Source organism: Pleuronectes platessa, chromosome 7 (assembly GCF_947347685.1).
Source record: "Pleuronectes platessa chromosome 7, fPlePla1.1, whole genome shotgun sequence".
Taxonomy (NCBI): domain Eukaryota; kingdom Metazoa; phylum Chordata; class Actinopteri; order Pleuronectiformes; family Pleuronectidae; genus Pleuronectes; species Pleuronectes platessa.
The window spans coordinates 8,011,437-8,037,692 of NC_070632.1; the positions used below are offsets into that span (position 1 = coordinate 8,011,437).

Here is a 26,256-nt window from a genome sequence, read left to right on the forward strand (position 1 = left end):
TGCGCAGTGGAACCGAGCAGTGCCCTTGAAGAGAGGTTCAGAGTCAGCAGCTGAAATCAGAGGGTTTATTTAAAAAGTGTTGGTATCTGTAGAAACTGTTCGTGTAGCAGCAGACTGTTTGTGGCACAGAGGAAAGTTTGTAGTGAGAGAAACTGAAATTATGGGACCACGTTAATGATTTATTATTATTATTATTATTAGTAGTAGTAGTAGTAGTAGTAGTAGTAGTATTATTGATGATGATATCCATTTTTTATCTTTATACTGTAAAGATTTTGTAAGTGTCCTTATGGACCAAGAATGACAAACATTGACCAACCCATAAATATGTTGATATATACATATTGATATGTATGATATAACATTTGGCCATAGGGCCAGCCCACAACAAAATCCGAATATTGTTATCCACAGGATTCATTCAAACTCATAAGAAGTTTGTGGCAACACTATCGTGGTGAGAAGTTCTTAATCACAACTATAAACTTTCTCAAAATGTGTCAAAGTTCTCAGAGTTAAGTATTTGTTCACTTTTAATATAAATTGGAATTTGATTTAAGTACAATTGTGTTTTATGGTGTTTAAGCATCAAACAAAAAGCTTAATTCAAGCATGCACACTATATTAATCCCATTATATATTCACAGAACAGATGCATAGGTGGTTGTCAATAAATACACATCTAAGTTGTGAGATCAGTGCTGTATCATGCAAAATATGCAATTGACACCAGTCAGTTATGACTCAGATAAACCTGTAACATCATCTGAGCATGCAATATTCCCATGGATAAATGTTTCCCATTGGAACCAGCTGCTTCAATCTCATACCTGGATAACAGCGGAGCTCATATTCATTTTAAGAATGGGTTTCCATGTTGAGAATGGCCGTGCGTATTATTCTCAGGGGCACATGAGATGAGACAGCAGCAGAGGGAGACTTTATCCCATCGCTCTGTGGTGCTCCGTGCTCCAGTGTTTGACCTCACACCCACTACGATGTGCCTGCAGGAGGGGGGGGGGGGGGGGATGATTGAAGGTCCCCTGAGTGGAACATAAGTCCCTGGCTCAGCTGGTTCAGACCTGGCAGGAAACCACACTGACACTGGACCACACTGAGAGCCTACACTTTGCCTGGGAGGGAAGTTTCCATCAGTTAAGATGCCATGGCGTGTGTGTGTATGCGTGTGTGTGTGTGTGTGTGTGTGTGTGTGTGTGTGTGTGTGTGTGTGTGTGGAGACAGAGACCGTGCTGGAGGGGCAGTTAGGCATTTGATCATTATGCAGTTGTTGTAATGTTCCCCAGTTGGCTCAGGTATTGGTCTCACTATATCCAGAAGTTTCTGTCATCTGTACCGTCGGGCCGTTGCTTTTCTTTGCCACAAGAAAGAGAAATGTTCACTGATGTGATTTTGTTGGTTGTTTACTTGTTTGTTGCTTTGGAGCTGACGGATCTGACAGCTGATATGAGAGTGTTTGAAGGTGGTGAGGCAGAGGTGAGAAGGTCACTTTCAATACATACACTGTAATGAGTACTGCTGCTTTATATTACGCATTAAACCACTGGGTTGTTCAATGATATAAATGATTAAGATATTTTGAATTCAATCATATCAGTGTTCTTGTTTAGTGTATATAAGTGGCCTGTTACTTTGGGTTTCTCATCATTCTTATGACCTGTCAATCAATCCAATTCAGATATGTGACAAGTATGTGACTTAACCCCCAGTAACTGTCTCTTTGCTCCCACAGGTAATCACAGCACAGTTTTTAAAATACTGCTCTCAGAATATTTGTTTATTTTCAGAACACAGGGGAAAAGGTAATCTGCAGTGTGATCAGTGCATTATCCGGAGTGACTGACATGGTTTCTGTCTTTAAAATCTTTAATTTCATGTTTTGGTGCCTCCGCGGATTTCATGAGGCAGACAACTCTCACTTTTCTACGACAGGTAAGTAAGAAGCACTTTTATAACCTGAGCATTTCAGGTTTGTTCAAGGTGTTTTCTCAGAAGCATCATCCTGTCTGCCTCTTATCACGCAGTGTCACCATTACTGATCAGTCCTCCTCAAAAATCCTAAAAAAGCGTGATGATAATCAAACCATCTCACACTCATTGGTTCTGTAGCAAACAGCACAGTGTGATCTTTTATATTAAATCAGACTTGTTGGAAATGTGTTGCCGGGTGCAGAAGTGCAGCTCGTTTTAAAACTGCATGAAAGTTGAAATCTGGATGCCTGGAATCATGATCTGTGTTTAGACATGCATACAAAAAAAAAAGTTATTTATTTACAATAAATCTATAATGTGAAAGTATAGAGTCCATATATAGAGAGTCAAGGCTTCAGGCGTCACCTGCAAAAAACAATCCAAGTAATAAAATATTTTTTCAATTAAATAGAGATATAGAGATTTCCTTCTGATTAATTGTCAAATATATCAATCAAAATAACTTTTAGATTGAGTCTTAATTACTTACAATATAATAACCTGATGAATATAGGGGACTCATTAGGGGCCTTCAGCTGGTCCATCCAGCTCTGACTATGCACATGTCTGTAACTGTGACACTGCTCGTGATGTTATTTATACAAAGGTGCCTTTTTTGTTTAATCTATACATTATCAGATATAGGCATAAGTAAACAGCTAACATTAGTATTACTGCTTTGTTTATAGGACTAACTTATTTCTTCCTTATGTCTGTTTTTTAAGTTAAAACATTTCTACCGTGCAGGAAACCATGTCGTAATATATGTGCAATATTGATTTCCACATTCTTACGACCTGTATCCTCCCCTGGGCCCGTTGGACATGGAGCTTGCTGTGTGTGCAGGAGCGGTAGCTGCACTCATTACCTCCATCAGGGCGCCAATGTTTAGCAAGGCTCCAGCCAACGCGGACCAAGCCAGATCCAGGGGGAGCGGAGGGGGCCGGCAACATGAACCGGCACAACCTTCAGCCAAAGGTCCGGTCTCACACTGTTGTCCAACTCTGCCATTTATAGACGCGATTCAAGTTTGTTTGTCAATGCACACAGTTGGGCTCTTTCACGGGAAATAAGAGTCGAGGATATTAGTTAATTTCACTGGTTGCCGTAAGAATTGAAATCTGCTTAATGAGCTTTTGTTGCTTCTCAAACTTAAAATGTGTTGTTGTGCATAACTCAAATTCTGGTTAATTACTTGACCACTTAATTGCCTGGCCCTTGTAGTTACAGCACTTAGGGTGTAACATACATTTACACACATGCAAGCATGTGCATGTACACAAAGCCTCTCACACACATATATATACACCTATACTTGGTTTGGCATTAAGTTTAATCAGTTACTTTTCATTTTAATTCAGATACTCAGCAGTGCTCACGGTATGGCCACAAGCAAATTAGATTGAGTCTGTGTGTGTGTGTGTGTGTGTGTGTGTGTGTGTGTGTGTGTGTGTGTGTGTGTGTGTGTGTGTGTGTGTGTGTGTGTGTGTGTGTGAGTGAGTGTGTGTGTGAGAGAGAGAGAGTTGGTCGACTTGGAATGAAGGTTCAGGTCTGGGGCAATGGAAAGTAGCTGTTTGTGTGACAGTATAAAAATGGAGAAAGTATGGGAGGAGGAGAGAAAGCTCTAACAGCAGAGGTGGATAGACGGAAACAGTTTGGTCTACAGCGGGACTGTCCCGCCAAGAGCGGGCGCTGGGGCCACATGGAAACTTTCCCCCTCCGACTCTCCGGCAGCCGGAGGAGAGGTTTGCCGGTATTGAATATCCCAGGAAGAAAAAAATGGTAAATTGAAGATCCAGACGTGAAGATGGAAAAGTTTGTCAGATGAAGTGAATAGTTGAGCGTGTAACGGGACCCACTGTTTTAGCGTTTCTCTCTGAAGCCACTTCAGCCATCCATGAAAAAAGGACAGTGCATCTTGAATCCTCCAACAAAAGCTAAAATTAGTTTATATACAACCCTGAATGTGCAAAACTGCGCCTCGTGCAGAGGTTGTATCACCAGCAGCAGCTGCAGATCAAGTTTCTGAACAGAACAGGGAAGTGGATGAAAAGCCGGGACAAGAACATGATGGAAGAGTGAAAGCAATGAAGAACAAAGAGTCCATGTTGGAAGAGGCATGTTGACTTCTGATGCCGCAGCTGAAGCTCCGACAGAAGGCTTGGACTTCAGCATGGGAGGATGGTTATCTTTTTTGGCAGCATTTGTTTATAAATCCATTATCATCCCCTGTTGACAATCTGTATTAGATGTTCCATAGAAACAAGACTGGACCTCAGTGTGTCACTGAGACAGAGACAAAGACAGCCAATGTCTACTCCTGGTTTTAGCCACACTTGTTTTAATGCTCTGTGAATGAAAACGTCACTCAGTCTGTCTGTTTGTCGTTTGTTCCAGATTGAAATATGTCTATGACAAATTATTCTCATAAATATGCCAGATTTTTGTCAAATTAATCAATTCAGTATTTGACCCTCACAGGCAAATCACTGGAGTGACAAACTGATGGCGGGAGGTCATCGAAAATTGCAGCTTTTGATTCTCTCTCCAGCCTGAATGAAGCTGTAAATCCAATAAACCCACACAACGAAAAACCATTAGCCCCTCCAGCCCACACCTAATTAAATCCTTGCCCCTTTGCCATCAACGCTAAGTGAGTGGTCCGAGGTACTGGCCAGTTCAGGTCAGATTCCTCTGTTTTTTCTTATCCCATGTTCACACTCTCGGAGGGAGCGGGTGCATGCCACGCAGTGGGCCTCTGCCTATTAATAGCCGCGAGGGATGGAGTCAGGGGCAATCTGGATGGTGAGTAAATTTATGCCCTCCCCCCTGGACGTTCCGTTGATGTCATAAGACTGACCTCTGACCCAGGAGCCTGGCTGCCACAAGTCCCATGTTGAACCTGAAACTCAGACGTCTCGACAAACACATGAATACACATGCATTTTCTGCACCACACTGTGCCCTGAGTCATCTCGAGTACGTCTACACGCACATAGAAAATGCAGCATTTGTTATCGTTTGAGGGTCTGAATATGTCATCGCAAGTTGTGCAGAGTCATTCACTGTGCAAAGCTTAGAGCATCACATGGCAACAGCTGACACACTAACTGACTAAAGCGTCTTTGTCTAGTCGGTGTGCAATTAGAAGCTCTGGTTGATCCCTGCAAGAAATGAATGGAAGAGCAGAATCATCCGACTCGCTCCAACCTGAACATTTGGCACGGAGTCATAACACAGTCGCATACAATCTCACAATTTCCACAGATTTAGAAATGACTAGGTGGAGTGATCACACAGGTTCCCACAGCCTTATCCAGTGTCTCTGCCCCTGCCAGAGATACGTGAGGGATTGGAGGAGGAGGAAGGGGTTGGGGGGGGGGGGGGGGCTGACATGCAGTAACAGGGACCGGGGTCAACTGATCTTCAAGGTATGACAGCCGACAATCTGGGGATATCTGGTGCGCAGATCCTGACCTGCAGACATCACAACACAGTTCAAGATATTACTCCTCTTGTCTTATTTGTGGGCCCGTAGAGTTGTTGTTGGACACCAGAAGAGCCGTGGCCATGTGACCGTCAGGACCGCGTTGAAATAAGAGAGTGACACGAGATCGAAATGGGGTCGTGCATGGTTTGGTTTCGGAACGTTATGGGATAGGACCTGGTTCTGCGTTGGTTTAGTGTTGTACGACCACACGTGTGCAAACTGACTCGGCATTTATTGTCAAACAGTATTCCATCTTCCACGAATGGCACCGCCGCCCGCTACCCTTCAGTCGCTCATAAACAACATTCCTGCCCTCAAATGACGTCAGCACGCCTTATGAGCCGCGCAGCTCAATGTATATAATGTATTTTTCATGTATCACATATCACATTGCTTAAAATTGAGTTTTTCAGCATTATATAAGCCCAAAACATTCTGTGTTAGTTTGGACACGGTGTGTAAATAAGCCTTTTTGCTAAGCTAGTGCTGTAAAATAAAACTAGTCTGTCTCGTGCAGTTTGGAGATTGTTTTTTAAGCTAAGAACAAATCATATATATTTAGTAATATATTGAAACGTCCTGGAATTGTGGTTAAATTGCAATAAACATTTGTCCTGACACACACCCACAGAATCATTGTTGATATATCGATATAAGAAACTAATCATGTTGCAAGAAAATGTCACAAATAGAGACATCTGAGAAAAAGTCACCTGAAGTGAATTTTATTTAAATATTGTTGATAGATTTCTAATTATTAAAAGATTACATTGATAACAAGCTCAATAAGCAAAAGAAATCTATTTCTCGGTGATGTCATTCTCTATGTTGGCTCATATCTCAATATAATAAGACTTCTAAACAGAACTTAAAATAATTATCAGGCTAGAATGAAATCAAATTGAGGTTGTAAATAAGAAAAAGTAAATTGGATCAAATAAGTTATAATCTAGCGACAAATCTAATAATTTTCAGTATAATAACTTTAGAACTAAATTTCCTTGACCATGTGATTCTTGGTTATTGTCAGCTTAGAGCCCTGGGACAGGGACCGCAGCTTCATCAGATGAATGTGTCCCGGATGACAGGTGGCACCTTTAGACTTCCCTTTAAAATCACATTCTAGTCTCCACGAAAATATCAAACACCACCAGCTCAGATGTGGCCACAGCATCACAAGTCCCGCGACCCGTGCCATGCCCCAATTGACGCCCCTGCGCCGTCCATCAGACCACCGGATGACAAGTCTCACCAGTCTTTACGCACGGAGAGCGCACGGAGAGTTTGCGAGCACGCATGGGGGTCGCTCCCTTTCAGGCTGTCCAGGCTGGCCTCCTCGCCCCGGCGGGCAGCTCCGAGACTCTGCCAAACCTCCCCGATCTCCCTTTTCCCTCTCTCTACCTTTCCTGTGAAGAAACAAGCCGGCGTTACGTCAGAAAGTGCAGGGCAAGCAACACTGCGTCTCAGGAGCTATTCGTAGGCATTGCTGCCAAACCCGGCTCGGGGCTTGCTCACGAGCTCACTGCAGCCAATGCAATTTACAAATCCAACATCATTTAAAACTGCAGCAGTATGTGGTAAGTCAATATTCATTCATGCCGTTTTGTTTTCCCGCTGGGATTCTTTTTCCTCTCACCGCTTTCTTCACGTGACAGGTCTCTGTTGCTGGCACAATTGCGCAAAAACCCCAACAGTTAAAGCGGTTTAAAGATAAGAGGAACGCAGGCTGGTTTCACTGACACCACCGCGACATGATGAGGCAACAGACACTTTTGACGCACAGAGATTTCTGCAGCATTTTTTTGTGTTTGATTCTTTGCTGATCTGGAAAAACAAAACAAAAAAACAAACACACAACATGCCCCACGCTCGAAATAGGAACCCCAGCCCCATCCCGGAGGTAACATGGGACACGGGACTGAAGGAGATGAACGAGACGTGGAAAGGAGCTATCGCCTGTCTCGGGGTGGCCGTCTTCTTCGTAATGACAATCGGGATCATATACTGGCAAGTGGTGGACCAGCCCAACAAGAACTGGATCCTCAGGGGGACTTTTAGCGGACTGATCTGGGAGAGGAGAACCCACTCGCTGGTCATACAGACCCTGGCGGAGGACAAGACCTTTGTGGAGATAGATGTGGGGAACGTGGGGAACCCCGATGCCGAGGTTCCCTTCGTGAGGAACCTGTGCTGGCTGAACAAGACGGAGTTCTGCTATACGTGGGACGCAGTGGCCGAGGTGAAGATCTCGCTGGACGTGAATGAAGAGACGGAGACTGAGTGCTACAGCATGACATGGGCGCCGGTGCACTGTCATGTGGAGCTGAAGGTAGAGATCCTCTGCGTGCACTTCACTGAAACACAACCAGAATATTACCCAGACGACATTTTAACGCAAAATCTAACGTGCAAAAACACCTTTCATAACATGTTCCATGCGTTTTACGCACTCCATATCAAGTGAGGATGATGATGTGTTAACTGTGATCGTGCACGGCAAGATATTAAACATGTTTTAAATAAATATGTTTGCATTCAGCAGGCACCTCCTAACTTTAAGCTCACTCACATAATATTTATTTTCTCATATAATTCAATTACAATACGCATGTTATACTTATATTGGTGATATAACTACATCTCCCATGATTTAAATCACCTTTATATACTTTTTTATTTATAAAAAAAAGGCAAAGCACGTGATGCTCCATTCAAAACAAGTGAATCATAACAAATGATTTTAATAATACATTGCTTCACAGCATGGGGTTCGCAGCATGATGCGGTTTAAACAAAACACAGAATTGTAGATTTATTTTCCCTGGCTTTATTCTGTTGAATTTGCACTTTTGCATATTTTTTCACTTATTTATTCGAATAATAATAATAATATAATATAAACATCACATAATAATAGCGAATTAAATGAGGTTATAGACAAACAGTGTGTGTAATTCTCCCTTTTCCACAGCCCTGATTTAATTGCACTGAGCAGAACAGGATTTCATGTGATACCTCCGTCACAGTTGTTTTGCATTTTTACACTCACGGTACTTACTGTACTCCCCCCCCCCCCCCGGCTTAATTAGCAAAGGCATTAACTATTGGGATGTTTAGGGAGGTTAATCTGTCCCCACTGGAACATTCCTCAACATAATTCCCTGTCATGTGGCACGACTGCTCACAGGAAATCTTTCCAAACTAAAGTCGCCTTATTATAAAAAAATGTTCCTCTAATTTCCAATAGTCCTGCCCAGTGAGTCTCAGGTGACTCGCTGGCACCTTTTATTAACGTGGCCTGGAATGCTGAACGTGAGAATAAAGGATTTCCCGGTTTGTGCATTCGTCCCCTTTCACGTGTAAAGACGCTTTGAGGAAGGAGAAGCTTTCTCTTAAGAGGACGCTGTCACTCAATGCCCCCTGCGTGCGATGCTCTCTGAGACAGGCTCATGTACCAGGCATCACATACCTCGCTGTGCCCTGGATCTCTGCACCAACAGTAACTCACACTCAATGTTTCATCCATACTCTGAGAAGACATCGGCTGGAATGTGGCAGCACTGGGAACATTCAGGTTATAGACACTCTACGATAACATTTAGGATATATTATTTTATTTTATTTTTAAGGATAGAAGAGTTTGTATAAACTCCTTCAAATGATCTATAAGTGTTGGTGGTTTAAAATGTGTGTTCTATGAATCTTCTTCTCCTCTATTCTGTCTAATCTGGCTCCTTCATTTTCAACCCCTCTCAGTTTTCGATGTATTTTGTTTTGAAGGCCTATATTTCCTTTTTCCACTTGAGTCTCCTCAGCATCACTTTAATCACTTGCTGTTTCAGTCTTCATGAGTGTAAACCTTTTTGTGTGTGGGTGTGTATCCTTCCAGGACTGCTTTTCCATGACCAATGTATCCTGGTACGGCGGAGCCAGTGTCCGGGGTCAGACCTGGCCCATCAATGATCAGAATGCCACCATGCAGCCCTTCGTGGTCAGCGACCTGAAGGACAATCCCTCCGGCTTCGGCTCTGCCCTGGAACGCTACTTCCTGGGTTCATCAGGTAAGAGGTCTGAGCTTCAGCTGCTTTAGAAGAGTTGATGTCATGAGCAAAAAGTTCTGCGACAATGAGAAAGACCCGTTCGAGTCTTTAAAGTGACACAGGGTCAACAGTTTTTCCCCACTTGCCATTGGTGCCAGGTTAACACAAGGGCCTTGGGGAATCCGACCCGGCATCAGTGGGTATACGACGTGTGGCGTGAATCCCAGGGCGTGAGGGAAGCCCTGTGGATGTTGTTGTGTTTTGTTTTTACCCCCCACCCCCCACCAGCCCCACCCACTCGCTCGTGGTTGTTTATTTGTGTTTGAGCCGAGAAAAAATCACTCCGGCCGTCTCCAGAAACAGCATCGAACCGCTGAGTGGATGGGAACGGCCGGCCCACAAATAGCGTGTAAAACAATCCCTGTTTATTAATTTAGAGATTAGTCTACAAAGGGGAGCGAACCACCTTTAGCATCTTAAATTAACTCTTTGGGATACCGGGGTAATTGCCTTTTGTTGCTATTAAAAGGGAAGGTTGGATCAGGGCCCTAGCTGACTCTTATAACTCCCCGGGTTATTTCGGGGGTGTTAGATTTTATCCTGGGGGCAAAGGGGGGGGAGGAAGGGTCCACAGGCGGATGTGAATGGTTAATGTGACTGAAGAGGAACGTTTATAGTGTGTGTGTGTGTGTGTGTGTGTGTGTGTGTGTATGTGTGTAAATGTGTGTTTTGGTAGCTGGTGTAGCATTAACCTCGGGGACTCTGGTCTCTCGAGATAGTGGAGTTTGTGTTTACTTGTGAAAAGCGAAAACATCAGCGTGTTCATTGGCGCCACATCAACCAATCAGGTAACTCAACCAATCGTCTGTAGTGACTTCAGTGCGGTCGCCCTCGCACTCCTTGTTCCACTGACACACACTGACAGAAACAAACACACACACATGCCTGACCACAGACACCAGGACGTGTTTCGGGGACGTTATGTAACACGGTGGCACGTGACAGAAATCCCTTTTCCACCTGGTCTGCGGACGGCGGTAATTATCAGGACCCTGTAACCCTTTGTTTCTCTGTCTGAGCAGAGAAAACACACACACACACACACACACACACACACACACACACACACACACACACACACCCACACACAAACACGCGGATGAGATGACATCCCAATGAGAACAACTGTTCCAGTGTTGCCAAGTAACGACTCACAATCACATGCTGTACATAGCCCCACACATAGCGAAGCGCTGCTCAGCAATGACAACGATGCCTATTGGACCATTCAAGGTATATTTAACGTGACATCTCACTTCGGCTCAGGGATGTTTTTCGCTCGGCTGATAGATTTACACAATGTGCACGTTGGGCCTCGGAGAAAATCGTTTTTCCTCAATTCCACGGAGATGTGGTGGGAGTCGTACTCGGCCGATTTCCCCTCGAGCCTCAGCAGAGATGATCACAAGTCAGAAGAAAGATGCAGATGTGTCTCGTCATTTCATGCAAACAGCTGCAGAGTTAAAAGATAAGAGATTTGTTGGATAGCTAATGGCCGATCTTAAATTTTAATTTGCAGTATGACTGAGACAGATATGTGTGGATTGTAAAAAATACTAAATAAATAACTTTTGCCAAATGCACCCTTTATAGTATATAACTGCATTTTTGTGTTATTTGTTGTGTTTCCATGAAAATGACACAGAGAAACGATTGACTGGACTTTCAGTGTGTTCACAATTTAAAATATCAACTGTATATAAGCGTCCGTAACTCTACTCAGTCCATAATACGATATTTATTTCTAGATGAGCATAAACTTTGAGAGGAGCTCATGCGATTTAGATATTGATCCCCAACAAACCCAAATATGAAGTCACATGTATGAGCTGCAGGTGCATAACACGAATGCTTTTTAATGCAATGACTTTGTGCTCTGCTCTGATAGTTTCCCCAAAAAACTCAGAGTTATATTCTCGTTCACGTTAATAAGGGAAATCTGGTGAACTTCTCCTGCACCGAGTTTGGTGAAAAAATAACTTGTTTTTGCCAAAGCAGATTGAGGCAGGGCAGCTCTCCAGTGGTCATATTAAAAAATAAAAGAGTCACCACATGTCTTCATCATTTTCATGACGATCCCTTTCAGGAAGCTCTGCCAGAGTTACGATGCTCTTTCTTGAATTTATTTTGACGAAACAAACAAGTCTCAATTTGAACGTGATATAAGTTTCCTGCACCGTGGGAACCCGCTGACCATCAGCGGATTATTCCTGCCGTCCATGTGACGCTTGCTGTGTGTGCATGGGACCTGTCTTCACCCACTCTAGTTAGTCATATGGGCACATTATAAATGTGGTGGGGAATATGGAGCTGTGGCTGATGTTACTAACCTAAGAGGACTCATGGGGACAGTTAAAGAGCAGGACAGACGGCCTGAACTACGGAGCAACGGAGCAAACCAGAGAGGGCAAACTAAAGAGTTACAGTTGATAGTAAATAGAGGAAAGAAAAATAAACCAATAAGAGAAATAGAAGCAAAGAGTAGGTAGAAAAGTAGAGTGGAGAGACGGGGGGGGGGGGGGATATATGCACCCGGGCAGGAGAGTGACATTTGAGAGTGCTGCCAACTGGAGGAACTTGTCATAGCCCCACCTGTCTTTATCCATACAAAAACAACTGGGCCACTAAGGACAGATTAGATATCACTGAAGCCACATCCTGCTTTAAAAATATAAGAGGGGAAGCTGTGCCTGAAGCTTCATCAGCTTACTCAATAATATTAATCAGGCTCGAGGTGTAGAGGATACAGGTTCACCTGGTGTCAGCCATTCAGAAATACAGCGTTGGATAAACTGTCAACATGAAGATCATCCATAGTTTAGACAATAAACACGGCACATGGTGAAGTCACGTGACGGCGACAGTGTGCTGGACAAACCGCTGGAGGGACACAACAGTAACTGACAGCAGTTGTTTGTGTGTCCATTCTCTGAAGCACTACAATGAAATGACACCAGCAGTTATCTTTGTTAATTCACATAAGACATTGTTATTGCTCTACGGGGTCCATTAAGGGCCAAAATCCCCCAAAAAGTTTCCCAATGTCAGATAAAGATGAAAAGAAATTACAAATGATTTTCAAGAAAATCTACTTTTCTACTCGTTTTTTTTCTTACAGAATAAAAGCTACAAAAAACCCAATTGTCGATATTATTTACTACTTATTGTTTAATAGCTTTATAATGAGTTTATCTGGCTTAGTAAATCGATTTTTATAGCTTTAGTAACAACTTAAAACCTTGCATGGATGCAGGTTTGTATTAACAGTGTTAGAAGCACAGAGTGTAGAGTTTTAAATTTTTGTTCCTGTATTTCTGCTATTTAGAAGCAATAATGGTTGATGAAACATCCATGAGCCATTTACAGTACGTAGAAACATGATGATGATAAACTGGATTTTTCAATGCAAATCTTAGAAATAACACTTGAAACAATACATTGAAAATGAGACTTGTAAGATAAATAACCAATGAGCAACCATTTTATCTGCTTTTTCACCTTAAATATCGTTATAATCTACTCTCCATTCCTTTAACTTATAATTTTTTTCTTATATGCACATTATTCCTGTAAATAATCTTTGTCTCTGTCAGATAGAAAACTTCATCAACGTCTCCCCAGTTCACCATTTGAACTGAGGAGTCTGCAGAGATGTTTTCCCCGGGAGCTTTGACATCACTTAAATTTTTTTTACTGTCTGGATCCAATAAAAGTAATTTATCCACTGTCCCGTCACAACTGCTTTTTGTCCACACTCGCTTTTCATAAAGGGCAGACCTAGAGATTAGAATCAGATATAAGAAGCCATTAGACCAGCTCCTACACACCGGCACTGTACGTTCTGTGTGTGTCCATATGTGCAAACACCATCTCTCTCTCACTCTCTCTCTCTCTCTCTCTCTCCTTGGTTCCATATCCATCTCTCAATTTAGCATGATTTTATTCCCCCCCTGGCCTCCCACTCCTTTTTTCTTTATTTCAATCGCTGACTCAATCTTTCCATGTTGGATCCAAAGAAATGATCTTGACGTGCTCCTGCTCATTTGTTGTTGGTCTCTTGGAGAGAACTGGACAAACACAAAACACAGATTAAACTCATGTAGCGTCATGAGTTTAGATTTTTATTTCCCCCTTTTCCAATTATGTATATAAATCACCTTTATTTGTGGCTGCTTTACATATGAAAATGATGAGAATAATATGCTGAAAATGTGTACTCTTTATGGTGCTTCATTGTGAGGAACAGCAAAGAGAGAGACAGATGATCAAAAAAGAAAAGAAATAGTCGCAACCACAGAAAAAGAAGCAGTTTAAGCTGATACTTGAGTTCCAGTAGCTTCCGGTTGAGTCTTCTCTTTGTCCGAAGGAATCGAGCTGCCCCTGAGAACCCTGTGTTACTCAACAGGTCGCCAGGAGGTCCCCGGGCAGCTGCCCCGAACCTTCCCACTCTCCGGGACGAGTGAGAGGTGAAACGCTTTAATAATGACTCACTTAGCCGACTGAAGCTGTGTGAAAAGCAGACTGTCATCTCCCGCACGCGGAGGCTACTGTATGAAAATCATCTGACAACATTTTCCACAGTCGATCTCCGACCTAATACTTTCCATCAAGGACGTCGAGTGAGAGGCGGCAGAGAGGGAGACGATTTAAAGCCGGGGGCCGATACACACCAGCTCTTGTCCGCTCATGTCATTAGAGTGTAAATCGTTTAGCTCACGACTTTCTGTGCAAACATAAGAAGTGAAAAAAGTCTGGCTCCGTTGTTTGTTTCTTGAAATTACCATTTGAAAAATACATATTTGTCTCGACGTAAATTCCGCTGATTTAATAACCCTGCAACAGTAACTTCCAAAACAAAAGAGATTAAAAGAAGTGCAATCGTTGTATATCACGTGGACTCTTGATGTGTTGACGTTCAGAGACACATTCTCACTTGTAGTGTTTGTTCAGAACACAGCGTCTCACACTCCAGACAATAAAACTGATTGATGACAGGAATAGAGCGGAGAAAGTCTCTTTAGTGTTTCATTATTTTTTTCAATAACCGGGATTGGAAATTTACAACCATGGCAAGATCCCAGTTTTGTGGCCATCAATTTCTTGAGGTTGGGCACGAAAACCAATTTTCCATTGTTAAGGAAATACATGCCTTAACACACACACACACACACACACGATTCCACGCACACACACTTAATGTTTCGACGCACTTTTTAATATGCCCAGTGGGGTTTGCGTGCACAGGTGTAATAAATAACAGTTTGAATATGACAGGTAAAAGAGAGCAGCCCATGTGGTGCACAGCGGCATTGAGGCGGCGGCGGCGTTTCCCTCCGGACCGGCCGCTCTATCAAGGCCCGAGACGCCACATTTAAAACCCTCCTGACCCCTCGGAAGGTGCCCGGGGTCACCTCCGCCCGCCACCTCCCCGTTTCTCCTCAGACTGGGCGAGAGGAAGTGCAGAACCTTTATGGTCCTGTAAGTCCTGCTCTGTTTTTCTTGGACGTCTACAGTTTCCCATTAAAGAAAGACGGAGCGCTCTCGAACGTGAGCGAGAACAAGCGTACGTTCTCGCTCGTACACGAAGAGGTGACCCGTCGGTTGCCTGATTAGTGTGTTTAGCTCAGCGGCTGTAAAAGTGAAGCATGTGTGCGTCTAATCATTCAGAAATCCCAATAAACTTCCATTCACGTTCACTTTTTGCATATATCTGCTGTATGAAGGTGAGCGTCTACGGCCACTCAGCCATATAATTTTACTTTTGAGAGCCGGTGGAAAATATTTTCGGGGGAAGCTTGAAGTGTTTAAGGAATTGTTCTAAAAATAGGGTCCCCCCCCCCCACTTCCCCTTTAACTCCTGGGCTCCCCATCTTGGCTGTAACTCAAACCTGCTTCACTTTCTTTAAATAACACTTATTGATTCCCGCTCCTGTCTGGTTTATCCATCCGCCAAAGATGTATGTCTGTCACTGCGCCTATATAACCCGGGTTAGAAGTTCAGTTTCCATTTTGAAAAAACATAGTTCTACATGCAAAGTACCTAAAGAAGAAATGCACAGGACAGGATTTAATATATCAAATCGATTTAACGTTCAAATCTGCACGTTGAATCCAGGATAGAATAAAAGGAGCAGCTGTTTTTGTCCAGGCTGTCCCGTTTCCTCGAGGCCCTGCAGTGTCACTTCCCATAAATATTAAATATGACTCGAGGAGTCACGCGTGCAAACTTTAAACTCCACTTTCCGCCCCGTGTGCAGTTTGGTGAAACACACTGTTTGCAGCCTGCTGTATCTGCACATCATTCCCACAGACTGCCCGGTGTCTGGTGGAGTCTGGTCGCCTCCATTTCCACTGCCCGCATTCCACTTCCATCCTTCCTTGAAGCTATAACATTTTCTCCACTGCCCCACTTTCTGTTCTTTTCTATTTTCTATGCATTGTATAGACGTGCACATTTTGGTAACACCTTAGCTTGGTTAAGAAATCCCTTCAACTCTTTGGGGGTTCGAACACGTGGCAGCGTTTTCCGACAAAAAAACTCACTATTGTGTGACGTCTGTGAACCGGTAACAAGCCGTTTGCCGGTGACTTAATACCATGTGAGAGGCAGCTGAGGTGTTACCAGTATCTCTTTGACATTATCCGTTGCAAACACGTGAGAATCACCCTGAGGTGGAGGGCTCTTCACTGGGCTTTATGCAGCACTTGAGGACTGATCCCCGAGACTATTAATCTGATTATAAACTGGTACATGAGTATCCAGGTCCCGGCCAGTAGAAGAACAGGGAGCCCATTGAAACTCGAGATTGGTGGCTGGGGCAGGCCAAGACCTGCAGCTCAGGGGTCTCAGACTGGCCGCTCGCTTTGGACGCAGGTTTTGCTCCTTAATCTGTTTGATTGATCCAAATCCCAACATCCCAGTTTGGCTGATTTTGAGCAGGTTGTGTAAACTAGAGAACTCAAGCAAGGGGCCGGGGGGAGAGTCTGGGCTGAGGGCTCAGTTCGATTGACGCCTGGGTTCTGCTGACCTGACATGGGCCAGACCCACAGTGGAGTGGAACTGAGCGCAGAGGACAGGAGTGGAGTGGGACAGGAAGGTAGTTAAAGTTTGGGAGGGTGAAGGTGGGAGTCGGGAAGGGTGAGAAGTGGTGAGGGTGGGGGTCCGGGGTAATCTGAGAGGGAGGAGGCATTCCTCGCAGGGCAGCTACATCTGTGGACACAATTATCTGCTTCCCATAATCTTATCATTTCACACGGCCCCTGAAAGCTGTACACATGAGAGAAAACAAGTTTATATGTTTATATGAAGCTGACTTCTTTAATCAGAGGTGTAATTCAAGGCTCAGTTTCCTCATAGCGAGTGAGAAGGAAATGGAATAAGACAAATACGGCAGGAGGTGGGCTTCTTTTAATATCCCAGAGCAAATCGATGAGATGATGAAGAAACGCAAACAAACATGTACTCGGTGTGACTTTCACCGCGTGTCCCAGATCCTCTCGTCCACTTTGCTGCGCAGTGTAACCCACCTCCTCCGACGGTGCCAGCAGTCCCAGGGTCAGCCCATCCAGCAGCAGCACGCCGCTAGATCTCATTCTGAGGAGTGTTTTTCTCACATCTGAGTGGAGCAATATCAGCTGACACAGCCTACACTCTACCTCCCACAACACTCCATCCATCACACTCATGCCGCTCTCAGTAACACACACGCACCGTGTCATATAAGAGGAATCTGCTACAGGCCGTCTCCTACTCGAGCACGATAGCTTCTACTGTTCAGGCCGACCTTCTATCTGTATGAGTCTCTCTGATGTGTCCTCCCCTGTCTTCCTCCTTGCGCCCCGCAGGTGTTGCAGTCCTCGTGTCCCCCGACATCCCCCTGCAGCTCGGGGTGGACAGCAGGCAGCAGTTCTGCCTGCAGTCGCTGCCCAGTATGGAGCGTCTCCCACTCCAGTACACCGTGTGCGTGGCCCGCGACGTGAAGGCTGCTCACCAGGAAGCCGTGCAACAGCTCACCCGGCCCGGCAGGGAGCTGCCCAGCATGAAAGCGCTGTGGTTAGTTTAGTTTAGACTGACATTAGGGGAGATGAGGGGGGGGGGGGGGGGGGGGGGGGTTCTGGGGTTGTCATAATACCAATAAGTCAAAGCAGTGTGCTGTGTCTGAAGCTTTGTGGGTATTTGGGGAGCCGTAAACTAAAACTCATCCAGGTTCCACAGATGTGCAGGTCGAGCCTGATCCCTCCGGTGTGTGTGTGTGTTCTGCAGGCTGCCGTTCTGGAAGCTGCTCACCAACGTGGACTCGGGCCCGAAGGTGGAGAGGGAGCTGAGGATCTTCTCCAATCGTCTGAGGAGACACCAGCTGGGGGAGGGAGTCATCAGCCTCAATGAACATTCCACCGCCCTCCTCTCTGATATGGTACGACAGAAAAACACTGCCTGAGTTCAAAACCCCAAAAAATGTATATGAATATTCATTCATATTAGATTAGGTTGAGAGAAATCAAAGGACAGAAGAGAAACCTTTCTCATGTGAAATAACCAAAACTGTGCGATGAGAAAATGGGTTTCCTTAAAGGGCGGCGCGGTGGGACAGTGGTTAGAACTGCTGCATCACGGCAAGAAGTTTATGAGTTCGAACTCCGTGACCGGCCGTGTTCTTTCTGTGTGGAGTTTGTTCTCCTTGTGCCTTCCTGGTTTTTTTCTCAGTCCAAAGACTTGCAGATTGGAGTTAGGTTGACTTGTACAAAGTGTCCCCCGCTTCTCGTCCAATATCAGCTGGGACTGATTTGTATCCGCAAATTAAAGTCTTGCACAGCGACTGCAGGCTGATCTGTCATCATGAACACTTGGGTATTACTACTACTACTACTCATGTACTACTACTACAGCGCAGTATCTCTGTGTATCTGATATGCTGAAAGTTTTTCTAATTCTCGTCCTCTACCTGAGAGGCCGGTGAGGGTTCATCGGTCAGAGCGTTTCACCGAAATGTTTTCTCAACTGGATCTCCAGAGCGCCGCAGGGACACAGGTGGGGAACCGAGGCGGGGGGGGGGAGGTTCACTGTTATCCCGTTTCTTTCCTTGAATTGTTGCGATAACACTCAAGGAAACGGGAATACCTGGTGATCTTCCATTGCAAAACCAATACAGCTGAGAGAGGACAAACAGAGGCTCCCCCCGAGCAGATCTCGTGTTGCTCCGTGTGCGGAGGCTGTTGGTTTAAAGAAGAATTGCTGAGAATCAAAAGGATCTCCGCCAAGACCAACTGCAGCAGGTGATGCCGACACCAGCTCGGTGCTGTGATCGGACCTGGTGCCACAGGAGAGAGGAGGAGGAAGGAGAGTCTCAGATATTCAGGCCATCAGAGAGGCCGAGTTCAGGAATCTATACAGAGCCTGACCGACGTGGAGTTCTGTGGCCGGAACCGATTTTAAGGATTAAATCATTTCCGATACCACTTTTAGCGATGATTCCTAAAACAGCATGATCAAACCCTTAGGAGAAAGAGATGGATGGATGGATGGAGGAACGCTTGGAAGAATGAATGGAAAGATAGTTAGATGCACTGTATTGATCCCAAACTGGGAAATTCCTCTGTTTTGAAATGTCATTAAGGCCTTTTTTTACAGATTTAATCATACACTTTAAAAACCTAGAGACAACATAGAGCTTGAATTAGGAGATTAAACACATATTGTAAAATAACAATTTGAAATAAATGCACATCTTTTCTGCATTGCTATACTCATATCCCTCTCGTGCCGGCAAATCATATACGCAGATAAAGATACGTTGCCGGTATCCCACCAAATATATTCACAGTGCTTCTAGTATGGGAGAAAATGGGAGAAACAGCTCACGTCAGTTGATCGATGCCATTTGGAGAACAAACTTTTCCCTTTCTGGACACAATCTCCAGTTCTCTTCTACATCAGAGATATGAGACACCAGTGTTGTTGGCTCCGTCACCCGGTAACTGCCAGAAAGGTGAACGGCACAGTGCGGAAACTGTAACAACCGGACTTCTCTTTCACTCCACTTTTACAAGTATTCATGAATGATTGGTCACACTCTGACCCTTCTTTTCCACTTTCCATAATAGTTTTGGAACGACTCGCTGGCTCTGGAACATTTGGGCTACTAATAATAAGTTTGCCTTCTTTCTAACCTGATTACTCACACACTGCATCATTGAGCTTTTTGCAAAAAACAAGTTTTGAAAAAAACAAAAAACATGAGGCTAACCAGGGTTTTGTCTTCCATGTGTCAGTTTATAGTATTTTGACGATTAAATCACCAGAGGGGGAAAAGAAAGATTCTGAGAAGTTACATAACACGTCCGTGCTAATCTGCGCTTTCTTCCCACCGCAGCGTCACCTTCAGGGGTCAGCCTTTTGTGTTCCTAAGAGGTTTTGTTCCGAAGTTACATAACGTGAAATCTCTGTGTGACTTTAACATTTGAATTCCAACGGATTATAATTCACGTAACACCATTCGGACACGGGTCATGCTGTGAGAGCCGCAGGCGTCTACATGGAGAAAGCAATCGTTACTCCATTAGTGCATCAAAATGTACATGTGTAAATTATTTAGAGAATAAATTATTGAGAGAATAATGTCGAGATTAAATATTGATGGATGTTAATGCTTGTGTAATGCTGCTTCCCAGAATGCAAACATCAGGCTGTACTTGTCTTATCATTGTTTATCTGTGTGTCTCCCTGCAGGACCATGACTACCTCAGCGTCAGGAAAAGGGGGATGTCCAAGAGACTGACCAGAGACCTCCCACTTGTCAAGCTTCTTAACATTTCCATCACCCTGTCCCCTTTCCTGGGCGTGGACACCACGCAGTTCCACACCTCCCTCGTGGACGGCACACAGGCCCACTGGCTCAGCCTCCCCTCAGCCCATCAGGGAAAACTGGTGAGACCCGACTGCAGCGCACTCGTCCTCCTGTAACGTGCGTAGGCCTCAACCTGAGGTTTCTTTGCTTGGGTTCCGGGTGTTATTGTTGTTATTGGTAAAGAGTTTCTTGGGAAGTCAGAAATAAACTTCAGGAGGATAGCAAGAGAGGCTCTTTACAAACTGAGCTAAATCCAGTTCCTTCCTCCCATCAGGTCCCCGTGATGAGTCAGTGGCGAGGAAAGTTCTGCGTGAAGCTGAACATCACCAACCCGGGAGCGGTGAGCTGGTTCCTGGACAGAGTGGGCTCCCTGCAGGCCCTTCTGGGGATGGAGTACGTCATGCTGGAGGGGGGTGAGGGGAACGTGTTTGAGGAGCGGACCCTGCGGGCGCCACAGGATCTGGGTGGAGACAAGTACGTCAGCCTGCTTGCTGACCTGGCCACGAGGATGGGAGACTCCACCATCGTGACGGCAGGGACACGGTAACGCTCTCGGGGCATCTGTGGACATTTTGAGGTTTTGCCATCCGAGTCATTCTAATTCCTGAATCTGTTTGCGTCTCAGGTCGAGCCACAAGCCGCTGTTTGTGAGGATGACCCCCCTGCAGTCCGACTGGAGCCTGATGGGCCTGAAGGGCATCATTCCCTCCCTGCTGCACCACACTCTGCTGGGATACAACTTCCTCATTCCTGATGCAGTAGGTAATACCACCGCCTATGGGTCACTTCTCTCACTTATACTGTGCTAATGTCTTTTCTCTAATATGAAAACTAAACAAAAAGCAGAAGTCTGACAAATAACACATCTGATCTTTTAGTTTTTTAACATTAAAGATGTTCCTGTAATATTCCGATTTCCTGGGATGATTGATCACAGCCAGACAGATTGTCAGTTTTACAGACTGAATTGATGGCTTACTGCATTTACCTTTTTAAAACAACAACATAAAGAGGACAAAAATACATAAACCTGTTGAATAGAAAATGACAGAAAAGATAAGAATCATTCGAGTTTTTGATCATCTGTTTCCCATCGAGTAATTTCATTGGAAATTAACCCTTAAATCACCGTGATTTGTGCAGAACAAAAGCTTATGGGACTAATCAGGAGTTGGACATGTGCACAACTGGACTTTCTAATTTTGTTGCCTGCATGTGACGCTGAAACGTGGCTCCTGTCGTCTACAAGTTTACTGCTAGTCCTTTGACACTCGTTCGGTATTCTCCTGAAGACGCCATGACCCGCAGGACTGACACTTCCATGTCTCCTGAATCCCACAGCTCACACAACCTGTTTCCCCTCCTGGATTTATCTTTTTTTAACCAGCTACAGAAAGAAAACCCGTCCAATGAAACATGATCTCATTGGTCTCCCTCTTCCCACAGGTGGCTCTCTGTCTGGAGACCTGGTCACAGATGAGGAGTTGTTCATCCGTTGGTTGGAAATCGCAGCCTTCCTCCCTGTAGTGAGCTTCCACACGCCCCCCTGGATCTGCGGGGAGGACCGGGTATAAACCACAACAAATCACAAACATGAAGGGTGCACATCAATATGACACCACATTTAAATTCACTAGATCCAGAATTTTGATTTGGTTCTACACTAAATTATAAATATCAGTCCTTTAGACATTCCTGATAATTTTGAGGATCCATGAATTGATCTATACGAACTCAATGAAAATGTGGATATTGCTGATTATCTTGCAATGTTAAAGAAAATGAAAAATATTACTGGATCCGCTCCCTGATCCTGATCCGTACAAACCTCTCTCCTCACCAATACTGCATTGCTCCGCCCAGTATCGGGGACAAAAGTCTTGGCAGAGTAATATGCACTTTAACCATCTTTATTAATTTTCACTTTGACACACTTCTGCATCTACAGACTCAACTCCTTGTCTTGACAGCTGCGTAATTCACATTCAAAGTAATTATCATAGCAACGACATAATAGGTTCACATCCCTTTTCCAGATTTGATAACAGGAATTTCACTCGTAAAGATTTACATTGGAAAGATCAAGTGAAGTGAAGTGTGAATGCTGCCAATTAGATGTTCCAGGAGGGAGTTTATCCTTCATTCCCACACAGCAGTGAGGATTACTCATGAAAAGACAAGTTTATTGACCCAGCAGCCTCTCCACCGTGTGCCTGAGCCCCCCCCCTCCCACTAGTTGAGGCAGGACTGAACCTCGTCCCTCTCGGCTGGACACGAGGAATGTATCCCTCCATGTGCAGGGCAGGAAAAACAATGCCCACAGTCTCAGAGAGTCCGGTGACAGATATCAATACGTTCGACAATGTGGTGCCGGATCTCAGGTTCCTGCACATTAAAAGCAAAACCCCTTGGCTAATTCTCCCCCCCGGCTGCCCTTCCCCTCTTCCCTCAATAGGAGCGATTGTTTGGCCCCCTCCCAACATCACCTGTGGTTAGGCGTCCATCTGTTCCGAATTACAACCCCTCCTCTAGATTTATGGCTCGCGCTCAAGAGCCACTTCAGCAGGAATGATAATGAATTTGAGGACAAGTCTCGGAAAAATACTTTATTGTGGCAATTAAGATTTCCATGAGTAATTGACAAGTTTGACAGAGGAGACGAGCGAGGCGGCAGAATGCATCGGTTGTGACTTGTGCTGTGAGACCCGGATAAAAATAGGCCTTTCGAACGGCGCAACATTTGACAGCAGCGACGTTTTTCCATTTCGGTCCCTCGCACGGCCTTCAACTGTCGATGAAGTGAGGCAGAGAGGCCGCGTTACGCCTGATAAATGACTCGGCTTTACGGCTGCTGCAGTTTAAAAGTGGCACACCTTCATTTCCAGAGAGTGAGCGAGACCTCATACGCTCACAGACAGGTCACTGCAGCGGCCGCTCTGGAATGGAATAGCAGTAAAAACCTCAAACCCACACACAGGCCTGGCTTCTCAATCAGAGAGATCCACTCAGAACCCCAGGCCGACTCCGAGGCTCATTCCTGCAAATGTTCTCAATCCCAACTCGTAAAAAAATACATTTTTATAGATGCGGTCGAGTTTTGTTTTCGCCATGAAGAGGATGTGACCCTTACAGGAATTTCTGGAGTAGTGTGGCCAGCAGGAGAAAGGACAAAGAGTTGGACAGTATAAAACTCGCAGTGAGCCGCTGAGAAGCTCTGCTTGCATGTCCCGGGGGAGAGACGGCACAAATGTCTTTAGTGGATCTGATTGTCAGTCTTGTCCTCAAGTCCTCATGGCAGATCATTTAGTTTAAGAAAGGCTTTTATTATTGGTTTCATACCGTATGTCCTGCACAGAGTCGTCAGACACAACAATCTATCACACCTCCACAACTTAGAATGGTTTAAATCAACACAAACATTTGTTGGACATGTCTGAATGTCCTTTAGGAGACAGGGCAAGGGGTTGAACTCGTCTGGAAAAAATTGGATTTGGACATTTTCCTGAGTTTTCATTTCACATATGAAATATGCAGGAGATTGTCAGACGCGTCGTCAAAAACAGAATATTCAGCCAAGAGGAGGCGCCAGGGCAGAGCATGCAGGAGGCAGGAGGCAGGAGGCAGGAGGCAGGAGGCAGGAGGCAGTACACGACTTATAAACTCTGGCCATGTCTCTTGCCGTCCCTGCGCCTTGATTTCAGAATATGGCGTCCCTAAGCCCTAAGCGCCAAAAGTTCTCGAGTGTCGTTATCTTTGCGACTTGACATCTTTGTCTAAGTTGTGGATGCCGCCTCTATTTCATCCTGAGATATTTGGGAACTTCAAGTTTCTTGTCTGCCACGTGTTAGAATGGTCAACACGCTTTCTGGTTTCAGACATATACCTGCTGTATTCTGACTTGGACTCACAAGAACATTCTACAGATATTTTACCAGGACAGTGGCAGGAGGCGTTCGTACATACAGCCCCTCTGGACATTTTCAGGAAATCGCCAGACTTCAATGTGTGTCTGAAAACAGCTAAACTCAATATCTGTGGACAAAAGTCTTTATCAGACATCACTGTCAGTATCACTCTTGTCCTGAAGTCCTTGTGGCAGATCAATGATCCGTTTTTTCATTCTTTCAGTTCCTGAGCTGCTCTAGATTTTTTGGGGAATTTGTGTTGTGATGTTAAATCCATCAACTGCTGCTCCACAGAAAGCAGAGAACTATCCAACATAGGAAACCTCCATAGCGCAAGGAACATACAAATGAGTTATTACCCTCCCAGTAATTTCCTTTCCCCTCTGTCGGTCACCCATAGGTGCTCAACCTCACCCGGGTCTACATAGCAAAGCACCAGCGGGATGTGGTCCCGCTGATCAAAGAGTGCGCAGAGGAGTGGCGGAGGACGGGAAACCCCATCTACCGGCCGATGTGGTGGCTCAGTCCCAGTGACCCGGCGACCTTCACCATCGATGACCAGTTCCTCATCGGAGACAAGGTGACTTAATGGTGGCACCGGATATGCTTGGCAAACGACAGTGTACTGTGACCTCAGGCCTTGCTCATTACGTGTACAATCTGTCTGACATCTGAGTTGCTTTGACCAAACTGACATGGGTGTGCGTTGCTGCCGGTTTCCAGGTCCTGGTGGCACCGGTGGTGGAGCAGGGGGCGGTGCAGAGGGATATTTATCTACCTGACGGGGGCTTCCAGTGGCAGGACAGCCAGAGCGCTCAGGTGTTTGACGGGGGGACGTTTCTACGGGACTACCCTGTGCCCCTGGAGGAGGTGGCCGTCTTCTTACGGAGAAGCTGAACAGGGTGACGGATCCGCCCGGACCTCTCCTGACTTATCCTGTTACTGTTTTGAATCAAATTCTTCTTCTTCTTCTCTTTTTTTAATACTTGTGCTGTTCGCACTTTTCCACTAAAGACCATTGACCCTCTCTCAAGAATTGAGATGATTTGTAGAAAGGTGTTTTTTTTATACTTGCACTTTACAGCTCAAAATGATTTGTATGGTTTTTTTTTTCCTTCGTGATGATTTTTTTCTTCCTTTTTTAAAAATGTTAATTGGTTTTTACCTCTCGGCTGATTTGTTTCTGGACTTTTTTTGGGGGGGGGGGGGGGGGGTGTATGTAACTTCGCAGAAATCTGTGCGCTTACATACTGAATTTCTACAGTCTTTAAAGTTTCTAGCTGCTGCTGGCTCTCTTGATCAGGAGGAACAAAGCAAGCGTCCTTGTTTGCTTCGAAGGAATCTAAATCTCTCAAGAAGACCAAATGAAGATGGAGTTGGACTGGGAGGAGACGTTTGAACTGGGCCGACGCTCCATGGCACCGTACGTCTCGCTCACCCATTGGAAAAGGCCTCTACTTGAACTTGTTTCTATGAATGTACCTCAAGTTATGGTTTTTCACTGCTTTGCAGTCATCAGACACGATGACCTTTTTCGCCCCCTAGCACTTATTCTTATACTAGCTTGACTTAATGAAGAATCAACATACCACTCTGTTAGGACACCCCTGGAGGTCCTTTAGTACTGTAGGCCACATGAACGTGAGGCCATGCTACTGTCAATGTAACTCTGACTATATTTTGAATTTACATTAGATGGACATTTCTTACTAACCTGCTGTAGTTGGGGCTTTTAAAACAAGCTGCTTTTTTTAAATAACTGTCTGATGTTGTGTTGAACTGCTCTTTGCTAAGGGCCAGACGAAGTGCTAAAGAAAGCCTTGTTGACAACACCGCGGATGTGGAAAGGATATTTAGGAAGAATAGTGTTGACACTTTATGGACTTATTTGCTTTGGTGCAGATGGTAAGGTGACGCTCCCGTGTCTG

General features: G+C 44.9%; 1 protein-coding gene across 1 annotated transcript; it reads left to right on the plus strand.

Annotated features, from left to right (window-relative positions):
- Positions 1-7,337: 7,337 nt before the first annotated feature.
- Positions 7,338-25,225, plus strand: si:ch211-236l14.4 (SITS-binding protein). The gene is made up of 10 exons (XM_053427738.1): positions 7,338-7,808; positions 9,369-9,540; positions 17,425-17,632; positions 17,843-17,993; positions 20,306-20,503; positions 20,698-20,966; positions 21,049-21,185; positions 21,870-21,991; positions 24,729-24,908; positions 25,052-25,225. Exons 1-10 carry the CDS (start codon positions 7,338-7,340, stop codon positions 25,223-25,225), a joined length of 2,082 nt encoding a protein of 693 aa, XP_053283713.1.
- Positions 25,226-26,256: the final 1,031 nt, after the last annotated feature.

Coding starts and splice junctions, on each gene's coding strand:
- si:ch211-236l14.4 (XM_053427738.1), top strand. CDS start 7,338: ATGCCCCACGCTCGAAATAGGAACCCCAGCCCCATCCCGGAGGTAACA. Junction 7,809..9,368: donor ACTGTCATGTGGAGCTGAAG/GTAGAGATCCTC, acceptor GTATCCTTCCAG/GACTGCTTTTCCATGACCAA. Junction 17,633..17,842: donor CCCAGCATGAAAGCGCTGTG/GTTAGTTTAGTT, acceptor TGTGTTCTGCAG/GCTGCCGTTCTGGAAGCTGC.